Consider the following 22,650-nt stretch of genomic DNA (forward strand, 5'->3'; position numbering starts at 1 on the left):
AGTCACAGCAGCCTCTTCAGCTACCAGCTCAGAGTCAGCCGTTCTCGACGCCACAGCACCAGGTCTCCCAGGGTGCTATCTCTTCAGGCTTTGAGCAGGTACCTCAGTTTACTCCTCTCCGCTCCGGCTTCACTCCTCAGTCAGCGTCAGCGTCACAGCTTGTGTGGGACTCGTCGACAGATCCGCACCTCAGCTTCACCTACAGTGCTCTGACTGGTGACCCTACGCCTCCTCCTCTGCAGGCCCCTACAGTCTTTACGGTGCCAGTCACCACTACAGAGCTTCTGTCGTCGTCTGTAGCGTCGTTCGAGCAGCTTGCACCGTCTTCCACCGTGCCAGAGACGATAGCTACAGTGACTGAGAACCCTCCTCGTCAGCCGGACTCGAGCAGCCAGCACAGCCCGTGACAGCTCCAGCACCCACACAGCCGACCCGGACTGCTTCGCCAGCACCTGCAGCTTCAGAGGGTCACTCCACCTCTTCTACCTCGACGGCCGACAGTTCAGACGATGCAGCTCGCTTCGAGGCCGTGCCGAGGGACTCCACTGCTTCGCCTCCTCCACCGGCTTCTTAGGTTTTTGGCGCTTGATGCCAAAGGGGGAGAGAGTGCATTTGAGAGTTAGGAGTTAGGGGGAGCTAGAGAGGGTTTTATTCTTTTGAGATACTTTTTATGTGTGCTACTTTATCATACATCACGTTTACTTTTATGCATTGCACTTATGTGAGATACTATGGTTGTGAGACATGACGTGTGCTTATTGTGATATCTTAATGTCATGTGTTTTGGCTCATATTACCTTTGCTTCCGCGTTTTACTCCAATGTACTTATGAGCCTTATGTTTATATCCTGTCATATACCACTCACATATTTGGATGCAGGGTATTGGACTTGGTTGATATAAGCATGACTAATCCCTTTACTCTTATTGTAACATGCTTATTGAAATCAAGTCACTTTAAAAATCTCAACTCTTTTCATACTCGAGGTTGTCATCAATCACCAAAAAGGGGGAGATTGAAAGAGCATCTAGGCCCCTAGTGATTTCGGTGATTAATGACATTGATGATTACTATGACTAACGTGTGTTTTGCAGAGGCAAAGTCATAGGTAAGGTCATGGTAAATAGGTACTCGATGGATAGGGACGTACATGCCTACTTAATAGTGGAAATCGTTTCGGTTTTCAAAGGATGGATGAACATCGTCAAGACTAGACTAGGTCTAAGTGCTATGGTGAAGAAGGGCACTTAGAGTAGTTTAGGTCTTTGTTTTCCTTTGACCGTACTATTAAGAGGGGCTTTGATCTAGTAGCTTGACTTAGGCAAGGCTTTAGGTTTAGGTGTGGTGCACACTTGGTAAACCTAGCACTAGGCAGCTCAGAGGTAGTCCTTAGATCGAGAGAAACCAACTTCGTTTTGGAGCGATCGCGTTTCGACGAAGTTTGGGTGCCCAAAGGGGCACCGGACACTCTGTGAGTGCGTCCGGTGAGGTCCTTAGCCGTTGGAACAGTGCCGTGCCTAGGGTTAGGCACCGGACGCACCGGGTAGCGTCCGGTCCCATACCCAGGGAGGTTGCAAGCCTTCCCCTAGCACCGGACGCACCGGGTAGCGTCCGGTCCCATGCGCAGGGAGCTTGTAAAGTGTCCCCGAGCACCGGACGGTGCACCGGACGCTGTGGAGTTAGTGTCCGGTGCCGTGTCAGAAGCAAGTACAGTTAGTCGTTATGGTGCACTGGACGCTCGGTCAGTGCGTCCGGTGCAACATAATGTGCGTCCGGTGACCCCGTTTTCAGTGGAAAACGGTTGGCCGACCTTTGGACTTCGTGGATAGTATTTATACTCCACCTCATCCATGAGAGGTCTCTTGCCCATTTGAACATCAGAGAAACCTGTTGTGGAGCAAGAGCCTAGAGAGGATTGAAGTTTGAGTAATTTCTTGAGAGAATCCTTCTCTAGTGAGTTCCAAGAGTCAAGTGTGCATCCACCACTCTCTAGAGCCTTGTTTGGGTCAAGTGAGAGTTCTTTGCTTGTTACTCTTGGTGATCGCCATCACCTAGACGGTTCGGTGGTGATTGGAGGCACGAAGACCGCCCGGAGTTCCTGTGGGTGGCTCGTGTCAAGCTTGTGAGCGGTTTTGGGTGATTCACTGCGACGGAGTGTCAAAGAATCAGCCCGTAGAGAGCACTTGGTCCTTGCGCGGACCAAGGGGGAGCAAGACCCTTGCGCGGGTGCTCCAACGAGGACTAGTGGAGAGTGGCGACTCTCCGATACCTCGGCAAAACATCGCCGAGCACTTTCTTCCACTACTCCTTTACATTTTAGCATTTACTTTGTGTTTTTACATTCTTAGAATTGCCATGGTAGAATAGGATTGGAACTAGGTTGCAAAACTTTTATCCGGTAGCTCTCTAGGTCACACTAGGCACAAGGGGTTGAATTGGAGCTTATAGGTTGCTTAAATTTTAAGAGAAGCCCAATTCACCCCCCCCCTCTTGGGCATCTTGATCCTTTCACATACCACTATTAGTGTTTAAAAGTTGAGTACAACGGGCTAAATGACCGTTTAGAGTTTAGATAAATAATGATAGAAGCATAGAGATAAGAAAGATAATAGAAAGACTAATGCTAAATAATATAGATTCCATTGTTGGAGATCAATTCAGAAGGATTAAACAAGGAAAACGCTGATTTTCAATTAACTAGCTAATTAGAGTGTGTGGTAGGGGACAAACTGATGTTTGATAGGCAATAATAAAAATAAAAGATATGAAGAAAATATTAGAAAGATCTAGATTCTATTTTTATAAGAAACTATTAGAGATTAATATGAAATAAGAATAAAAATCTTAGTACAGATAATATCATTAACTAGCAAATTAGATAATTAAACATCTAATCTATGAGGTGTATTAAGAGAGTTATGGGAAGATTGGGGGTGCCAGGCCCCCCTCGGCCCCCCCTTCCCTCCGCCACTGGATATGTATATGATGACGTTATATGGTTGATTTGAGATGTGATATGACTAACGTGGCCAGCCATGAGGCAAGACATAGGCCTTGTTTAGATGCAAAAAGTTTTGGGATTCTGACACTGTAGCATTTTCGTTTTTATTTGACAAATATTGTCTAATTATGGAGTAACTAGGCTTAAAAGATTCATCTCGTGATTTACAAGTAAACTGTGTAATTAGTTATTCTTTTTATATATATTTAATACTTCATGCATGTGCCGTAAGATTCGATGTGATGGGGAATCTTGTAAAGTTTTGGATTTTTGGGTGTATCTAAACAAGGCCATAGATGGTAGGATGTCCTGAAGTGGTTGGCGCTGATGTTAGAATTTTGGAGATATTTCTTTTCCTCAACATTTTCTTAGGTACTACTTCCTAGAGTGAGAGGATACCGAACGACAGAGTGCCCTTAGGGCACTCACAATGCAGACTCTATCATGGAGTCTAAAGTTATTTATTACCTCAAACAATGTGGACTTGGAGTCTAAATAAGACTTGGAGTCTTATTTTTTTCTACCTCTTTCTTCAATAAATACGGTGCCACATCAGCAAACTACCATAAATAATATGTAATTAATTGTCTTGGACTCTGTGATAGAGTCTTGCATTGGGAGTACCCTTAGACCATCCTCAATGGAAGTTTCATGACACAGTTTCCAATACATCCATATTTTGGAAACAGTGCATAGGAGTTTCATGGGGATGAAACTCTCTCTACTCCCATAAAACTCTTATCATCTCTCTTCATTAATATAGCGCCACATCAGCATATTTAATGTGCATGAAACTCCAATAAAACTCCATTGAGACTGGCCTTAGTGTGGCTTATGTGGGGGAAACGCTTTACCTTCAGGTGCATGAATAGGAGTGCGGAGATAGTTTAGGGCCCACGGTTTATTTCACAGCATGTTTGATAAGGGCACTCACAATGCAAGACTCTATCACAGAGTCCAAGACAATTAACTACATATTATTTATGGTTTTTTGCTGATGTGGCAACATATTTATTGAAGAAAAAGGTAGAAAAAATAAGACTCCAAGTCTTATTTAGACTCTAAGTCCACATTGTTCGAGGTAATAAATAACTTTAGACTCTATGATAGAGTCTGCATTGTGATTGCCCTAACCCAGCTCCTCGGCTCATGTTTGCCTTTGTCATATTGGAATTTATGGTTGGGGGAGTGGGTGGTTTGGATGAGGTTGGAGTGTATTTTATATTATTTTAAAACATGAAAAGTCCAAATTATTCTCTCCACATTTGGCATATGTCCAGTTAACCCTCTAAACTAACATTTAATTTTATTTACTCTCTCCAACTATTTTAGTTTGGTCTAGTTTCTTTCTTTAACATGATTCGTCACTTTTGTTTCTCCACGTCAGTTTTAATATCGAACTTTTTGAGGTCCTAGAGGACATCATAATAAGTTATGTTAGGAAAATATATCTTAATGTTGTGTCACTATTCTTTTGCAAGTATTTTTGTCACTATTTTGATAGCTTAGGGAATATAACACTAAAGATGCAATATTGTGCAAAACATAATGAGGAAAAGTTCATATTGTATTTTCTAATACACAATGCGATGTCCTCTATCACCTCACAAATTTTGAAACTAAAGCATAATTTGTAAATAGAGAAACAAAATAGGAAAAACTTCTTAAGGTGTAAATTGGACCAACTTAAATAGATGGAGGGAGTAAATTGTACCATGTATGATAATTCATGGCTTATATAAACATAGACCTCCCAAGCCTGTTCGCTTCAGCTTATCCGCTAAATCTTTCAGTCATTCAACAGTATTTTCTCTCACAACAAGTCAGTGAATAATACTTTCAGCTATCCCTTTTTAGACAAGCAAAAAGGGGAGTAATTTGGAATCTTTTCTTTAAAATAAAGAGGCCCGAGAGTGCTCCTTGGCTGCACTTTATTAGAGACAACTTGCTAAATTCAGACAGTACTTAAGGGTCTCACGCTCACAAATCCGTCAGGTTATTTGACAGGTACAAAGTAAACAAGCTACACACACTCTAGGATCGACTCTCCATAGGGAGCATCATTGTTAATCGGCGTCTTGCATTTTGTTGCAAGCTAGCTTTTAGGAATTTAGTTCAATATAAGCAAATCGAAGCAGCACATTAATTCACCCTCAGTTTACATTGTCCAGAAGTCGTTTCGCGCACAGGCGAAAACTAGGTGGCAAAGTAGATGTTGCTACAGCTGATGTTTTTCTCAGTTTAGATTATAAGCAGAACAGGAACATAGATATACTATGTTGATCGATCATGCATGATCACTGTGCTGCTGTGTTGAGCGCAGCTGCAACCGATTTGTTGCACTGTGCTAGGATCTTCTTCAGCCTCATTACCACATCACGCATTGCCATCCTTTGGTCAGGTGAGTCACTGGAGCACAGCAAACCTAACTCGAATACCGGCACAAGAAAGGCTTCCAGATTGAAGCTAGACAACCAATGTAGTAGCTGATCATCAACAACACGGACAAGGTCTGCCGGAAACGCCTCAAAAACCCACTGCCTCAGGGTTAGATTTCCAGCAAAAACAGCGTCCGTCGGTCTCTTTCTAGTGAAGACTTCCAAGAGCATAACTCCAAAGCTGTACACGTCACTTTCCCGTGATGCTTTTCCTTGTGCCCCATACTCTGGTTAAGAAAAAAAAAGACAAGAAAAATAAGCCATGATTGATACATTAATCTAAGTTAATCAATGGTCCAATGAGAAGTAGATCTGAGCAAGCAGAAAATACCCGGTGCAATGTATCCAATAGTTCCAGGCATGCTCACAGAGATGGTAGAGCTGTCATCACCTGCTAGCAACCTTGCAATGCCGAAGTCAGCCACATGTGCTGTCATGTCCTGATCGAACAATACATTGCTAGGTTTCAAATCACAGTGCAAGACCACATTGCAGTGCTCATAGTGCAGATACTCCATTGCCAATGCCACATCGAGCATGACGCCTAGTCTCTCAAGGAATCCCAGCTGATGTGTTGTCTCTTGAGAGCAGTGCAGAAGTGTCTCTAAACTTCCATTCGCCATGTAGGGAAGAACTAGTGCCCGAAAGTCCAAGTTGGAGCATGTATTGAGTATCCTGATTAGGTTGCGGTGTCGTGCCATGCGTAGTGCACTGCACTCGGCATCGAAGCTTCTTATGGCCTGCTCTTGTTGCATGTCTAGAACTTTTATGGCAACAATCAAACCACTGCTTAGTTGACCCTTGTAAACTTTTCCAAAGCTCCCAGATCCAAGTAAGTTGCTCTCACTAAAATTATTGGTGGCACGAACAAGCTCATGGTAGGAAACCAACTGATGGCTGATCATGTCAACGGAACCAGCAGAAACTGTCATACCTTGCTGCTTCTGATTTCTCTTTCTGATTACTACATATATGCAGAAAGCTACAACTCCAGTTACTACAACGATGGTAATAGGTACGAGAACTTTCAGCATGTGACCATTGTTTCTTCTAGAGCCTCTTGGACGTAGACATTGTGAAAACCCTAGACGTGGAGCACCACAAAGCCCTGCATTCCCTATCAAGGATTGCAGGGTGATGTTTGAGAATACACCACCTTCAGGTATCTGTCCTTGTAGCTCATTGTAAGACAGGTTCAAGCTAGCGAGGATGGAAAAGTTGGCCAGATAATTTGGTATTGTACCAGAAAGATGATTATATGACAAGTCCAGAAATTGCAAACTGGTTAGATTTATGAAAGACATTGGGATTGAACCGTGGAATGAATTGTGCGATAGGTTCAAGTAGGCCATCATTTGCAGCTGTGCAATCGAATCTGGGAGACTACCGACCAAGAGGTTTGCAGAGAGATCCATGCCATTAATTTGCTTCATATAGCCTATATCAACTGGTAATTCTCCTTCCAAGAGGTTTTCAGAAAGATCTAGGAAGATAAGGCTATCAATATGAAATAAACTTGGTGGTATAGTCCAGGTTATCCTATTATTAGACAGCCTAAGGTCTTCTAACACTGTCAGGTTACCAATGTCCCTTGGAATGGAGCCGGAGAATTCGTTATTATGAAGATATAGTTTTACCATATTCTTCAGCATGGCAAGATTTGATGGGATGGAGGCAAACATGCTATTTCTTTGAAGACCAAGCCACTGGAGGTCCTCCAGCATAGCCATAGACTCTGGAATTGCGCTGCGCAGCTGGGTATCTGAAAGTTCTAGGCTAATGAGACCAGTGAGATTTGAGATTGCAGCTGGAAGTTCACCAACTATCTTGTTTCCATTCGCACGGAATGTCTGCAGTTCATTGGACCAATTCCCTATATGGTTTTCAGTGAGGCTCCCAACGAAACGATTCATCGAGATGTCAAGGTAAGAAAGTTGCCGGCAGTTGGAAAGAGCTGACAGGAAGCTGAAATCCCCCTGTAGCCTGTTTTCTGAAACACTGATCAAAAACAGGGAGTTCATGTCACAGAGTGCTGACGGTATTGTACCAACTAATTGGTTGCCATCCAGTGCCATGTATCCGAATTCAGACAGGTTTCCAAGAGAAGCCGGAATGGATCCACTGAGCTGATTGGCAGAGAGCAGCAGCAACGAGAGCTGGCTCATGTGTCCGAGCCCCACAGGAATGGATCCCGTCAGGTTGCAGACCGAGAGGTCCAGGCTGCTCAGCATAGTCAGGTTGCCAAGCTCAGCAGGAATCGGTCCAACAAAGCTATTGCCACCCAGTGAAAGGAAAGTGAGACGTACTAAACTTCCCAGCCATGTTGGCAGAATGCCCTCAAGCAGATTTTCAGTCATGTCAACACTTTCCAGGAACCTGCACGCCACGAGCCCTGACGGAATCTGTCCAGAAAAACTATTCAACCCGATGGAGAACACCTGCAGCATCGGGAGACTGAAACTTGCGTTTCCAAGAATCGGACCGGTTAATCCGTGGTTGTAGGTGAGTGCTAGAATCTGAAGAGTGGACATGTTGAAGATGGCTGGAGGCACTGCGCCGGCAAGATGATTCACCTGCAGCTTTAGGTACTCGAGCGATGGCAAGGAGCCAATGCAAGATGGTATCGATCCTGACAAGCTGTTGTTACCAAAGTTGAGGTAGGTTAACAAGGGTGTGTTGTTGAATAGATTGTCTGGGATCGATCCGGTTAGGAAATTTCTCTGGAGGTTTATGTGGTTAAGGCTATGCAGGTTGTGCAGCTCTGCCGGAATTGGACCAGATAGGTGGTTGAACTTTAGGGCAAGGACCTCCAGGCTGGTAAGGTTACCTATTGCGGGAGGGATGCTTCCTGATAGGCCATTAAACGTGAAGTCCATGGCTTTGAGGCGATGCAGCCTTCCCAGATCGTCTGGGAGTGCTCCTGTAAGGCTGGTGTTGGTGAGGTTGAGTACGGTAAGGAAAGAGAGGTTACCGAGCTGGGGAGCGACGACGCCATAGAGGGGAAGGTGCTGCAGCTGCACGGCAGTGACGCGGTTCCTGTGCCGGGTGCTGCAGGAGATGCCGACCCAGTGGCAGAAGGACACAGCGGTGGTCCAGTTGCCGGAAAGGATGACGAGAGGGTCGGAGAGCTGGGCTTTGAAAGCCAGCAGCGCGGCAAGGTCAGTGTCGCTGCTGCTGCTGTTGCCATTGCCGACGATCGGGATAGGAGATGAAGCTACGGCAGCCGCTGATAGAGCTAGTAGTAGGGCAATTGAAATGCATGTAGTGGTGGCCATGGAGTGGAGCTGCTCCCCGCCCATCTTCCAATGGAATTTCATAGTAGGAACAAAGCTGTACAAAGTGGGGACGACAAGGAAACTAGCTACGTATTTGCCATTGTCAAGTGGCCACCTTGCAGCTTGTACTGCACCCGCGTGGTCCTGAGGATGCTATCTGATAATTCAAAGTATGGTCGTGACTCTGATTAAATTTATGGGATAGTGACGTATTATCTACCACCATGGTCAACTAGTCAACCGTGATGGCACAACGAATTATAATTCCAGGTCTCTGCGTTTCAAGATTGGATCCAACTGACCATGGTTTGCGTGGCCTCCGGGAAGGCGACGAGAATCGTATATACAAATAAATCAACCAACATGTGCAGGCATTTAAAAAGAAAAAGGCAAGAGAGTTGCTGAATTATTTTTTAAAAAAGGGGAATCGCCGGGGAGCCGAGGGGCACCACCTGCATTTATCATGGATTGTTAACCTGTTGTCCTCCGGAACAGCTAAGAGCAGCTAAGCCTGTTTAGCGGTTTTGCAAAGAAAAAAAATACAGTACCCGTAACCATTACTAACTGATTGATAATAACCAATTCGCAAGAGTACATCACCAGCAGATCAGACTTCAATTTCACCATCAGACCATCGACAAAATCAGAGAAGAAACTTGCCTCGCAGCCGTCGCCATTGCCTCGTAGGCACCTCCTCCTCGCAATCGCCGCCACCACTGCTCGGGAGAGAAGAAGAGGAATGGGGCGCCACGCCGCTGCTTCGGGAAGACGAGGAGCGCCGCCATCTCCAGTCCGCCGCCGCTTTTGGCGCTCCCGGTACCGAGCGCAGCCGCCGCCGCCGCCGCCGCTCGGGGGGAGGAGAGGAATGGGGAGCCGCGCCGATGCTTTGCGGAGAGAAATAAGGCCTTGTTTAGTTCTTATAAATTTTGCAAAATTTTTCAGATTCCCGTCGCATCAAATCTTTAGACATATGCATGAAGTATTAAATATAGATGAAAATAAAAACTAATTATACAGTTTGATCGAAATTGACGAGACGAATCTTTTGAGCCTACTTAGTCTACGATACTGTTCACATTTTGTAAAATTTTTTGGAACTAAACAAGGCAAGGGGGTGTTTAGTTTTTTTTTCTAAAAAAATTGGATTTTGGTCTATTATTTTAGACAATAAAACTAAACATTATGTAAAATTTTTTGCAAAAAAAGTGGTTATTCTCCGTTTTGAATTTTGAGCCTTGTTTGGTCTTGTTTAGTTCCAAAGTTTTGCAAAATAGACACTAGCATTTTTGTTTGTATTTGACAAATATCATCTAATCATAAACTAACTAGGATTAAAAAATTCATTTAGCAAATTACAGTTAAACTGTATAATTAGTTATTTCTTTTATTTATATTTAATACTTTATATATGTGCCGTAAGATTTGATGTGACGGAGAATTTTTGGAAACTAAACAAGGCCTTCACCTAAAAGACCAAAAACTTTTCAAGATTTTCCGTCACATAGAATATTACAACACATGCATAGTTTACAACACATGCATAGAATATTACAACACATACATAGAATATTACAACACTTTTCAAGCTGGTCGGCAGTCTATCTTGGGGTATACCCACGGTAGTAGTTTATCGGTAGACGGTGCGCAAACTACGAACTCGATGGTGACGCAAGACACGGACAAGCTTTTTATCCAGGTTCGGCCGCCGAGTTGGCGTAATACCTACGTCCTGCGTCTGGTTGTATTGATTTGTGTTGAGAGAATATGATGTATGACTTGTCCTCTAGGGGACCCCTGCCCCTCCTTATATATCCTGAAGGGACAGAGTTACAAGCAAAGTATCCTATTTGGTACAAAATCTTATAGCCTTGCGGTGCACGCCGACCAGTCGTGCGCCGCACGTCTTCATCTTGTGGGCCGAGCCACCTCTGATGGTGCGGCCCATATAGGCCCATGAGGGTATAGGGGTTTATACCCCCACAGCTAGTCCCCGAGCACCATGTATTATGATGTAACACGCCGTCTTGAGCTTCTTCGATCAGTGAGGCTTGATGTCTTCAATAAGCAGGAAAGTCGCTCAAACAGTTGCAACAGTATTTTGACCAACTCAAAAGACAGTTGATCAACATTGACATCGAAGAAGCAGGTTGTTCGAAGAATACATGGTGCTCTAAATTAAAAAAGATTTCTTTCCTGATGAAGTGTGCCCACTTTACTTTTCTGAAAAATATAGACCTAAAAAAAGCAAGCATATTCACCGCAAGGTGAAGTGTGCCCACTTAGTCCCCGAGCCTGGTAGTAGGTGACGTAGGCACGTGGTGCCAGGGTCAAAAGAAAAGTCCTCAAAGAAATTCTGAAACTGAGATGCATCGCCAGATGCATCGTACCGATGTAGTCCCCGAGCTTGCTGGAAGGCGAAGTATGAGCCTTGTAGCAAGGTCTAAAAAATTGAATTTATCAGTCCGTCTGCAATTAAATAGACTAATCGACCAGTCCCCGAGCATATAACGCTCGGTGGTCGGTACAGTCACCGAATTCTCAAATTGGTGGGCTGGTCGACCAGTCCCCGAGCGTATAGTGCTCGGTGGTCGGTACAGTCCCAAAACTCTCAAATTGGTGAGCTGGTCGAACAGTCCCCGAGCGTATAGTGCTCCGTGGTCGGCACAGTCCCCGAGCACGGCGTAGGGACCGGTGGACAAGTCCCCGAGCGTGGTTGGAAACGTAAACGTGCTCGGTGGTCGGCACAGTCTTCGAGCACAGCATAGAGAGTAGTCGACAAGTCCCCGAGCGTGGTGGGGAACGTAAACGTGCTCGGTGGTCGGAGCAGTCCCCGGACACAGCGTAGGGAGTAGTTGACGAGTCTCCGAGCGTAGCTTGTCGACTGGACCAAACTTCTGAAAAATAAATATAAAGAATTGGTAGTACATGATGTATAAATAACCTTTAGATAAAAAATCAGTACTAAGATAAGTTTTAGATTTGTTATAAAATTAGCACGAGTAGTTAATTCGTCCTAGAGCTTGTACCAGCTCTGGTCTAGCCAACAATCAGCATGAGGTGCGGAACCTAGGCACGCGTAGGATTGTCAGCCACGTCAGAGAGCTACTGCCGACCACCCGGAACGCAGAGGGCGGATCTCGTGCACGTGTAGGGGGGAGTCGGAGACAGTACCGGCTCTGGAAAGCTCGTGTAGGAGAAAAAACTAGTCGGCTAAAATAGTTGTTTTGAAGAGTAATAATATCAAGGATATTATGCCAAAAATAAATAAAATATTAGAATTGTACTTATCTTTGGACGAAAGTCTGGTCGGGAGAGTTGCTTGACTTGTTGTCATGATGGTGGTCGCGGTTGTCGTAGCGCCGTTCTTCGCGGCGATTATTATTGCGACTAGTGATCAGAGCAAGTAGGCCAAACAATTTGGTCGATGGCCCGAGCAGGTCGGTGTTGTCGATCTGCCTCCCTTTGTAGCAGGGAAGCGGGTGACGCGTTGTCGGCGTGGTCGGAGACGTTGCTGGAGTAGTCGGAGTCGTAGCCAGCGTGGTTGAAGCCGCCGCCGACGTCAATGAAGAAGTGGTTGGCACAGATCGGATCTACACCTCCTCCGTGATCATGGCGGTGAAGTTGTTGAAGCTGACGGTGAACGTGAAGTCGCCCGCCATGGCCGCGAAGTCGAGGATGATGGCCATCTTGTTCGTCGGGAGAGCTGTACGCACACCCCCTACCTGGCGCGCCACTGTCGACAAAAGCTGGTCGGCAGTCTACCTTGGGGTATACCCACGGTAGTAGTTTATCGGTAGACGGTGCGCAAACTACGAACTCGATGGTGACGCAAGACACGGACAAGCTTTTTATCCAGATTCGGCCGCCGAGTTGGCGTAATACCTACGTCCTGCGTCTGGTTGTATTGATTTGTGTTGAGAGAATATGATGTATGACTTGTCCTCTAGGGGACCCCTGCCCCTCCTTATATATCCTGAAGGGACAGAGTTACAAGCAAAGTATCCTATTTGGTACAAAATCTTGTAGCCTTGCGGTGCACGCCGACCAGTCGTGCGCCGCACGTCTTCATCTTGTGGGCCGAGCCACCTCTGATGGTGCGGTCCATATAGGCCCATGAGGGTATAGGGGTTTATACCCCCACAATAGACGAAAACAAAAAACTAATTACATAATTTATCTGTAAATCGCAAAATAAATCTTTTGAGTCTAGTTAATCCACGATTAGATAATAATTGTCAAATAAAAACAAAAGTGTTACAGTACTTATAAAAAAAATTGGAACTAAACAAGGCCTTGGCGTCAAGAGACAAAAAAAAATCCAAAAAAACCTCAAGAGACTTTATAAGAATAATAAATTCTGCATTTTAGATAGAACTAAATATAACTCTAAAAATTTTGGTATTTTACATTTCATGACTCTAAAATAATTAATATTTTGTATTTTATGAGCCGTCGTCTCCCGGGAAGGAGCGCAGTTAAACAGAGAATGCTACTTATCTCATGGGCCCACATTTCCTGTGGTCCAATCTCCATTGACGACGCAAGCAAGGGCAAAAAGTCTACTTTTCTTTCTCTAATTTTCACTAAAATCTGTTTTCATCCTTAACTTCAAAATTAAATAAACTATCTTTTTCAACTTTTTAAATTATGTCAAACTAATTAGAATGCTCCAATGCAAAAATCACCTTAGTTTTATAGATATTAATTATATTATCATCTAAACGTTTTGCTAATGTAACAAGATAATTGTTGAAGCATAGAATCCAAGTTTAAATTAGAAACCATATCTGCACTAGAACCTAGACATGAAGAGATCTAGTTGATAGAGAATGGAGAGAGAATGTATGTGATTAAATAAAAAATTATTCTCTAGAAACTATCTATTAGGACCATGGTTTCTATATGTAGTGTTTATGAAAATTAATGCTTATAGAAACTACGTTCTGTTCATTTAGCTGATAAGTCATGGCAGAAAGTATTGTTCACTGATTTGTTGTCACAGAAAAACACTATTAAATGGTTGACAGAAAGTATTGTTCACTGTGTAATTATTTTAAAAAAACATTTTAAATTATGCATTTTACCTCCTTGGAGTGATTTTGAATGCGGTTTTGCTACAGTGAATTGTGATTTTGCTACAGTGACTGTGTTTTTGTCTTTTTAACAAATTATTTCGATTGAATCTTTAAAAATCATAACAAATCACAGAAAAATTAGAAAATATATAATCTAATTTTATTGGACTCCACATGAGTATATCTACATAGTAAACATATAATATGGTATGCTTTAGTATAAAGTATTTGCTACGAAGGTTTGTCTTTTTCTTTTTCTATTTATTTGGCTGAATCTTTGAAAAATTATGGTAAATCACAGAAAAATTATAAAATAGAAAATCTAATTTTGTTGGACTTCACATGAGTATATATACACAGTAAATATATAATATCGTATGTTTTAGTTCAACAAAATAATAATAGAAGCTGCAGCTATGAATTATTTCAATTAATTACACAAAAGCATAAATCTAAAGCTACAACAAAAAATATACTAAAGCATATTATATTATATGTTCACTCTGTAGATTTGCTTATATGGAGTCTAACAAAATTAGATTTCTCATTTTATAATTTTTTTGTAATTTACTATGATTTTTCAAAGATTTAGCTGAAATAAATAAAAAACAAAAAACAAAATCTTCGTAGCAAAACTTACTAAAGCATACCATAAATATACTCACTGTGTAGATCTACTCATGTCGAGTCCAAAAAATAAATTTTCTATTTTATGATTTTTCTATGATTTATTATAATTTTTCAAAAATTCAGCCGAAACAAAAAAGAAAATGACAAAACCACCGTCATTGTAGCAAAACCACATTCAAAACCACTCCAGAGAAGTAAAATGCATGGTTTGAAAAGTTTAGGAAGGTGATTTGCCCGATTTGGGAATTGAGGGAGAAAAGGCAGACTATCATAAAAGTCACTCTAGAGAGTCATTCTCATCTTCTATATTTGACTGGCGAAAAATCTGGAATAAACAATGGCTATATTTAGATGACTATTTAGAGAAGCTGTTAGAGGATAATTTTTCATCGAAATCTCTATTTCTAGCATTTAGGAAGAATAGCTTAGAGACTTTTTCCCACACAAGCGCACCCAAATCCTAGCAATCCGCCCATTTAAGAGCCTGTTTAGATTATCAACAAGCCACAACTAAAATATTTAGGACCGGGGGTAGGATTAGGGCTGGTGGGCTGGATCACATCAGTTTCCAGGCCTGGCTGCACCTGCAAAAGCCATTTCAGCAAGGCAATGGTTCTGGCCACAGGTCTGCTGCTCCTGATTCCATCCAATTAAGAGGAACCAAAACAACGCAGAAAAACAAGAGTTATGCCACTCACCCTGATCCACACAGATTGTTCATCCCATCCGCATCCATCCCAGCAACATAAGTGAACCACACAAAGGAATCAGAGGCCAACGATACATGATCATGTTGGATTTGGTACACTAATCTAACATCTCGGAAAAAGTTTATCTGAAGAAGCAACATGTTCGCTTGAGCTGCAAACTAAATCGTCCCTAAAATGTATTGAAGTGATTCCAAAATCCGTATAGAAATTTAGGATGGAGATACACTGTTCCTTGAATAAAGGCAATCAGATTCACTGTTCCCTACATCTACATTACAGGCTAGGCCCTGTTTAGTTTCAAATCCAAAATTTTTTCATCCATCCCATCGAATCTTTGGACACATGTATAAAACATTAAATGTACATAAAAAAATAAACTAATTACACAGTTTGGTTAAAAATCACGAGACGAATCTTTAAGCCTAGTTACTCCATGATTAGCCTTAAGTGCTATAGTAACCCACATGTGCTAATGATAGATTAATTATACTTAATAGATTTGTCTTGCAGTTTCCTGACGAGCTATGTAATTTGTTTTTTTATTAGTTTCTAAAAACTCCTCCCGACATCCTTCCGACACATCCGATGTGACATCCAAAAAAATTTTCAGACAGCATGCTTCGCATTTACAACTATGATTAGTCTTATCACCAACCCTTTCATTTGATACGCCTTGCAAGTAGCAAGTTGTATGTCCTTTTACCTCTGCAGCAGGAAGGAAAATCATACAGAGAAGGTATGGTAAGTAACTTTTACCTGAAGTTCTGAATAAAGCAACAAAGAAAATATAAAGTTTATTTCCTGCTACCAATCTCGGTCCTCATCTTGTTTTCGTATTTGTGATAACCCGATTAAATTAAAAGTTCATACTTGCAACTCTGATATGGAGGAACTAGCAATCGGTAATTCTAAGTGTAGGTAGTAAACACATACACATGATACACCCATCCCAAATTTTATGTGCTCTGGTTAAACTGAAGCCTGGAAGTAAGGCAGTTTGGCTCCTGTTAGTTCACCATAGCTTCCTTAAGGCTTCAGCTTACCTACAGTCGGTCCCCATGTTGTAATGCAGCCTGACGAAAACTCAAGACACAAAAAAAATCGAAAAAGCTTAACAAATTTCATTCTTCCTCACTCAACCATTGAATACAGGTGAGTTATGCACAAAGCAGCACAAACTGTTATCAAGTTTGTACCTACATTTGCAAGAGCCAACCAGTAAAGATGGACTGACCAGCTCCACAAAGCCACAACTGATTTTCTAGTAAATTTCAAATCCTCTAGGAAAGTTTCATTGTATCACCGTGCCTGATTTTCTAGTAGGACCATCAAGAATCCGTTTCATGTAATGTTACATCATGAACATGAGTAAGCGATGACAGAGTCGACGCAAATGCAGCACATAACAAAGAGAGCCACAAGGTAGAAACAGAGAGCGGATCTAGTAATGTTTATCACATTTCATTTAGTTCTAGTAATAATTAACAAACGACCCAAACAATACAATAGCCTCTGCTTAATATTGCAGAGCACTGAATTACCGAGTTCACCACGAGAGCAGCAGGACACAAACGAGAGCAAAGTAGCAGCAGAGCACAAGGGCTCGCAAGCATATACCGTGCCAACGGACCTTTATTACGGCACAGCTATAGGAGACCGGGAACACACAACAGCCAGTCCACGGACTCACTGGTGGACGAGGCAGCCTTCAGCGACAGGCATTGGGGAAACTGGGACAGGAGCAAAGGTGGTGGTGCCCTTGCCCTCACTGGCTTCCTCCTCTTCCTCGTCAGACAGAACCAGGCCAGCAGCGCTGAAGATGTACGCCTTCACTTCCTCGAAGCGCTCCTCAGAGAGGGAGACCTCAGCGAGGAGCTTCCACGCAGAGGTTTCAGATGCCTCCTCATAGTCGCTCCTCCGCTTCAGCACGATGTGGCCACTTATCTCCCACACGGCTGGGTTCACCTGAGTGTCCAGCAGCTCCTGGCTCACTTCACCCAGAGCCTGCTTCTCTGCATAACACTGCATTATTGAAGAGATAAAAGTTTGTTAGAACATCACAAAGAGAGTTCCACCAATTCAGTCCAGATTCTACAAAACCCAGAAATTGTGTAATGATTTTACCTGGGGGAACAGGAAGACCCTCTTTCCACAGTCAGAAATGAGCACGTTGTAAGGCACATTGTTGTCCTGCAGCCAAATGCAAGCATTGGAAACCACATTTGCCAGGTCCTCCAGTGTGTTCCCTCCCTCAAATACCAGGCCTCTCACAGGATAATTTATCAGCTTGGACACGGTCACTCCATTCTTCATTGTGTCCTCAGAAAGAGGGATCTTGAGGGTAGCTGCCTTCTCGACAGGGAAAGGCACTGACAAGTAGTATGCCTGTAAAGAAAACAAGATATTATCATTCAGTTAAACAACATTTTCGAAAAAAGAAGTTACCACAATAACACTATCTTCACAATACTGAATATGCTCCTATTTGATTAGGATTTTGTAGTAAGAAGTAAATTTAGATACCATCAGAAGTTTAATACCTGAAAGTGGAGGTGATTGATGGTGGCAAAGGCACCCAAGCTATTGTAACCAAGCCTGAAGTAAGGGCTAGCTGCCTCAGCTGCCATTTGCAGTGCAAGCAAGAAGCTCTCTGGATCAATCTTCTGAGGCAGGCGGTCCAGAACACGAGGAATGAGAAGCACATGTCCATATTCAATTGGGCTCACCTGCAAACCATCACAAACAGTCATTGGAAACAAGAATAGGCGAGATAGAATGGAAGTTGGATTGCAAGTGTGAATGAGAGATGTACATTGATAGCAACAACATTTGGAGCACGATCAACAGCAATGATTGGAGCGTCATTCAGGAAATAGCTGTCATCACCATCACCATTCTCAAATTGGAAGAGAACCTCTTCCTGGCCAACTTTGGTGAAATTGAACTTGGCAGGGTCAAATGGCTGGAGCACACGGTCCACACGAAACTCAGTAGGGCGCTTCTTAAGGTGGCGCCCTTCATTGAGTTGTGCAACAAACCCAAGGTTGCCAGGGATGACCTTGGTCTCACAGGCAGTGACATCATAGCGGAATAAGCCTCGGGCCATCCTGTCTTCCCACTGCCAGAATACAAAGCAAAATACTAAACTCAGAATCTGAATCCCGAAAAGAGAAATATGAGAAGTAGACTTCACTATTCACCTATTTCAGCGAACTTTCACAATAAAGTATTTTCTACTTTTATAGAATGTGTTACAGAACAAAACGTAAAACTGTCCATATATCATTCAAAACCAGAGCAGTGCCAGTTCTAGTGCCATTGTAAGGTATATATTAATCAAAATAAGAATGGTCCATATTTGAAGATCTTAGACACTATTCTGGCAGCAACTATCATCATCTTACAAGTTGTACATGCATGCATTTGCTACTGCTCAAGTGCACTTAAGGACCGTTCGGTTTGTGCCTGGCAGATTTTTCCACTGCTCAACACTGCACTTACAAGAATGGTCCAAATATGTTTACCCAACTTTTTAAGAGATTTGCATATTTCTTACTAGACTAGATGTAGATAAATTGATTCCTAATATCCTAAAACTAGCACAGTTGAAGTCCCAACAAAAATCACAAGCTTTTATTTACCTCGCTAAGGAGGATATCAACAAGCAGCTTGGTTGAAGCAGCACCCTCCTGCGAGCGCTTTGCCGGATTCAACTTGAACGCGTAGAGGGGAAGCTTGGAAGCTGCTCAAAGAAAGATGGAAATGTTAATACAATAAAAGTGCAGCATGATTTGCTACTTTCATGTCAAGTGAAGCAAATAATACTACTACTTTTTTTTTGGTACATGCAGAGCTGATGTCTCAGTGAGTTTCAAACTGAGAGTTGAAAGAAACCATATTTTCCAGTGAGGCATACAATAGGCACATAATAATACAAAAGGCTCTCTGTTTTGCTTGCGTTAGTTATGATATGATGGCCGGGGGTCCCGACTGAGAATTTATGATAAATATCTACAGTTGGCTAAGATGTTTGTTCATTACTATATCCTCATTTAATCCAACCCAATTCGAGGAGGGGTAACAGTCAGTTGTTACCCGAAAACTACTGGCGGTAGCAATTTTTAACCGGAGGGAGGATTAAAAATAGTGCAGATAAAAAAAGCAACACCCTGTTGCGACTGTTGAGGTGCAAAGGCCCCCCAACTTTCTGGAGCACAAACGACACCTTTTGCTGTACAAAGTTTGGGAATTTTGTGAACGAAGCATGCACGAATCTTCCGGGCACGATTTAAAATGGGACAGGATCCAATACAAACCCCTGATTTTTTTTTCAACCGGATTCCGGACGAAAACGACGTCAGATTTGAGAGTAAAAAATAAGGAATTGCGTGGGGTAGGTGGCTCACCAGGCAGGCAGCAGTCGCCGAGGCAGTTCCTCCCGCAGCCGGCGCGCGGCTTGTCGGCGTCGTCCTGGTAGTTGGAGACGACGGTGGGCACCCTCTTGATGGTGAGCTTCATCTCCATGCCGGCGGGTGGGTGGGTGGGTTTACTCTCGGGGTGAGAACTCGTCGGGGGTCGGGGGGGGGTTAGCTAAGAGAGAGGGGCTATTCGCTAGACAAGGAGGAAGGGGTGGGGGTGAGAGAGAGAGAGAGAGAAAGGAGCGGCTGCGGCGGCTCAGAGGGTCCGACCGCCGCCGGCGAGGAAGAGTAGATCGGACGGGCTTCCTCCGGCCGAGGGCAGCGCCCCGCGGCCGCCGTGCGGGGCGGGGCTTGCCGCGACGGCGGAGGCGATGGTCCCCGTTGGCTCCACCTGCGCAGCTGGGGGGCCGCGCCGGGGGGCTGCAACGCTAGCCGTGATTGCCTACAACTCGGCCACGCCCCGAGGGGAGGGAGGAGGAAGGGGGCAGGCTGCTGCGCGGTTGCGGAATCTGTTGCCGAGGCGGCCCTGCGCCCCGGGGTCGGTTCTCCTGTTCTCTCCGGCGAGGCGGGAGGCGGCAGCGGCGGTGCGTTGGGGGTTGCGCTGGGTTTGGTCTGGGAGGGGGAGGAGGAGGCGGGGTGGCATTAAATAGGGGGGAGGAGGTGGGGGAGGCGGATTTGTGGTGCCGCTGGTGCGTGAGCTGCTGTGTGGTGGATCTCAACGGACGGACACGACACGACCCCGATCCTCTCTGCAGCAGCGCCAGATGGCCAGAACCACGGCGCTCTATGCGTGCTGTTATTTTTTCTTTGTCTTCTTTCTGTTATTACTACTGTACTCGTTGTGTTGTGTTCTGTGTTCGGTTTTTTTCCTCCGGTGGTTCACGGTTCGCGTTCTGGGGTTCCTGGACCAGGAGCATCTGCTTTCTCTCAGCAAAAGGGCCCGTTTGTTTTCTTTTCAAAAAAAAAAGAACACGCTATGTACACAGACATTCACATGTACATATATTTATTTGATATATATATATATATATATATATATATATATATATATATATATATATATATATATATACACGGCAGCGCTATTCTACACCGCAAGTCAAATTTGAGCAGAAAAAATACTGAGCAGTACTGAACCACGTTCAGTATCGATACTACACTCAGGACCGCGAAATACTGAACAATACTGAAATGCGAATACTGAACGATACTGAATTCCGTTCAGTATAACACTTTGGTGTAGAAGAATAGCACTTATCTCTTACAACTAAAAAGACTAAAGAGTGGACATTTTTTGGTGCAGCTATTGTCTTCGTCCGTCTGCCATCTACTCCTGCGAACATGACCCTCGCCGCCTCGCGTGCCGCGGATGGGACTGCGTAGATCAAGGAAAGATTAAAGCTTTATCCAAGGAAAGATTGAAGCCGTATGCTGTATACCTCGATCATTAGTTCATTATTAGGAAACACAAATTCCATCCCGCAATCGCGTCGGTCTCCTCCCTGCTTCTCGCTATCCTTGTGACCGCGACATTGCTCCCCACGGTGCTGGCTGTTGCGTGCACAGAGACGGCCCTACTCCGCCGCCCAGAACAAGAGCAGCGGCAGCGCCTCCGTTACCATGCGGCGTGCTTCCAGAACGCCAAGACGGATGCGTGCGTTGACGACATCTGCTAATAGGACTAGCTAATCTATCTGCTGGTTTCCCTTCACCTGCTGATCGGAGAAAGCTCTCGGCGAGATCAACTCGCTGAGTCGCTGTCTGAAATCCTGAATGAGCTTTGTGGCCGGCAGCTCCGAGGCTCATCAACTCTGTTTCTTGATCCCGTCGGAGCAAGCACCAGCTCCCGCGGTACAGCCTCATCATCCGTTCGCCATGAACCGGAGGTCGTCGGCGAGGAGGAGAGGCGATCCTCACCCTCACCGCCGGGGCGCAATGCACGGTGCCGTCGAGCCAGCAGAAGCAGCAACACCGTGGCCGGCCGCAGGGAACGCGGGCAGCGGCAGCGGCGGCGGCGCCGCCCGTGCCGCCGGGCTACTTCACGGCGGAGCTGGTGCTGGCGTTCCTGTTCGTGGCCGTGTCGCTGGCATTCCTCCCGCTGGTCCTGCCGCCGCTGTCGCCGCCGCCGTTCCTGCTGCTGCACGGAGGAATCCGTCGGCTCTAGGTCCATCTCCGGCCTCGACTTCGTGGTCCACCCATTAGACGACAGCTGTTGGCTGGTGTTCTCCGATGACACTGCGTTCGCATTCCCGGCCTCCCGCGGCGCCGCGGTGGTGCAGCTCTGCGACTTCAAGGTTGAGTTTTCCATCTGTCGGTGCAGCTCTGCCACTTCAAGGTTGAGTTTCCATCGATGACATCGCCGAGTTCCTGGTGTTCCCAACTGATAACTTGCTGCTGCTCCGGCTCTCGGCAGCATCACGGCGGCGCAGTTGGTCAACCAGGGTATGCCCACCCCTTCCCTGCTCTCCTTCTGTGCAAAAGCAGACACCTAAGCATCATATGTAATGCGGGCAACATCTTTGACAAAATGTCTCTGTTCTTTTTTTCCTTGCGTGACAGAACATGACAGGTTAAGTAAAACTTTATACTAAAACTGAGAACATGACAAAATGTCTTCCCATGCATAGCATAAGTGAGTCTGTTCCTCTTTGCTGTCTTGATCAATACACCAGCAGTGAAGGAGCCTGAGGAATAAAGATTAATAAACTGAAAATTCCAAGTACAACCCCTACAGTAGGTATGCAATTTGAACAAAGGTAATAGAGTAATATGTGCTTGACTGATAGTTCCATATTTAAGTTTAGTAAGAAGCCTGTTGAAGAATCTCCAAACATCAAAACATGCATTAGGTGGAGTTCACTGCAATAAGAAACAAATCACACTCAGATTAGCAATGCACATAAGAGTTTCACGGATGTACGATTTAGCATTCTATGACAACATGTGCAACAAGCTTGTTATGAGTCATTCAAAACCATACTTGGGTTAAAAAAAGAAGTACGATACTTAGTAATTTATCATGTGTGTGAGTTGAATGAGGTCTCGATCATACTAAAGAGTTATTGTTTTAGCCCTCATCTGATGCTAGCCACAGCATATCTG

General features: G+C 44.3%; 2 protein-coding genes across 2 annotated transcripts; both read right to left on the reverse strand.

Annotated features, from left to right (window-relative positions):
* Positions 5,038-9,601, reverse strand: LOC8082784 (probable LRR receptor-like serine/threonine-protein kinase At3g47570). Its single transcript, XM_002442908.2, has 2 exons — positions 5,772-9,601; positions 5,038-5,667 (listed from the first exon to the last, which is right to left on the reverse strand). The coding sequence occupies exons 1-2, from the start codon at positions 8,755-8,757 to the stop codon at positions 5,300-5,302; spliced, it is 3,354 nt and encodes a 1,117-aa protein (XP_002442953.2). The 5' UTR covers positions 8,758-9,601; the 3' UTR covers positions 5,038-5,299.
* Positions 16,568-20,172, reverse strand: LOC8084736 (GDP-L-galactose phosphorylase 2). The gene is made up of 6 exons (XM_002442909.2): positions 19,537-20,172; positions 18,772-18,872; positions 17,943-18,248; positions 17,671-17,856; positions 17,255-17,515; positions 16,568-17,152 (listed from the first exon to the last, which is right to left on the reverse strand). The coding sequence occupies exons 1-6, from the start codon at positions 19,652-19,654 to the stop codon at positions 16,817-16,819; spliced, it is 1,308 nt and encodes a 435-aa protein (XP_002442954.1). The 5' UTR covers positions 19,655-20,172; the 3' UTR covers positions 16,568-16,816.

This window comes from Sorghum bicolor, chromosome 8 (assembly GCF_000003195.3).
Source record: "Sorghum bicolor cultivar BTx623 chromosome 8, Sorghum_bicolor_NCBIv3, whole genome shotgun sequence".
Classification (NCBI taxonomy): Eukaryota; Viridiplantae; Streptophyta; class Magnoliopsida; order Poales; family Poaceae; genus Sorghum; species Sorghum bicolor.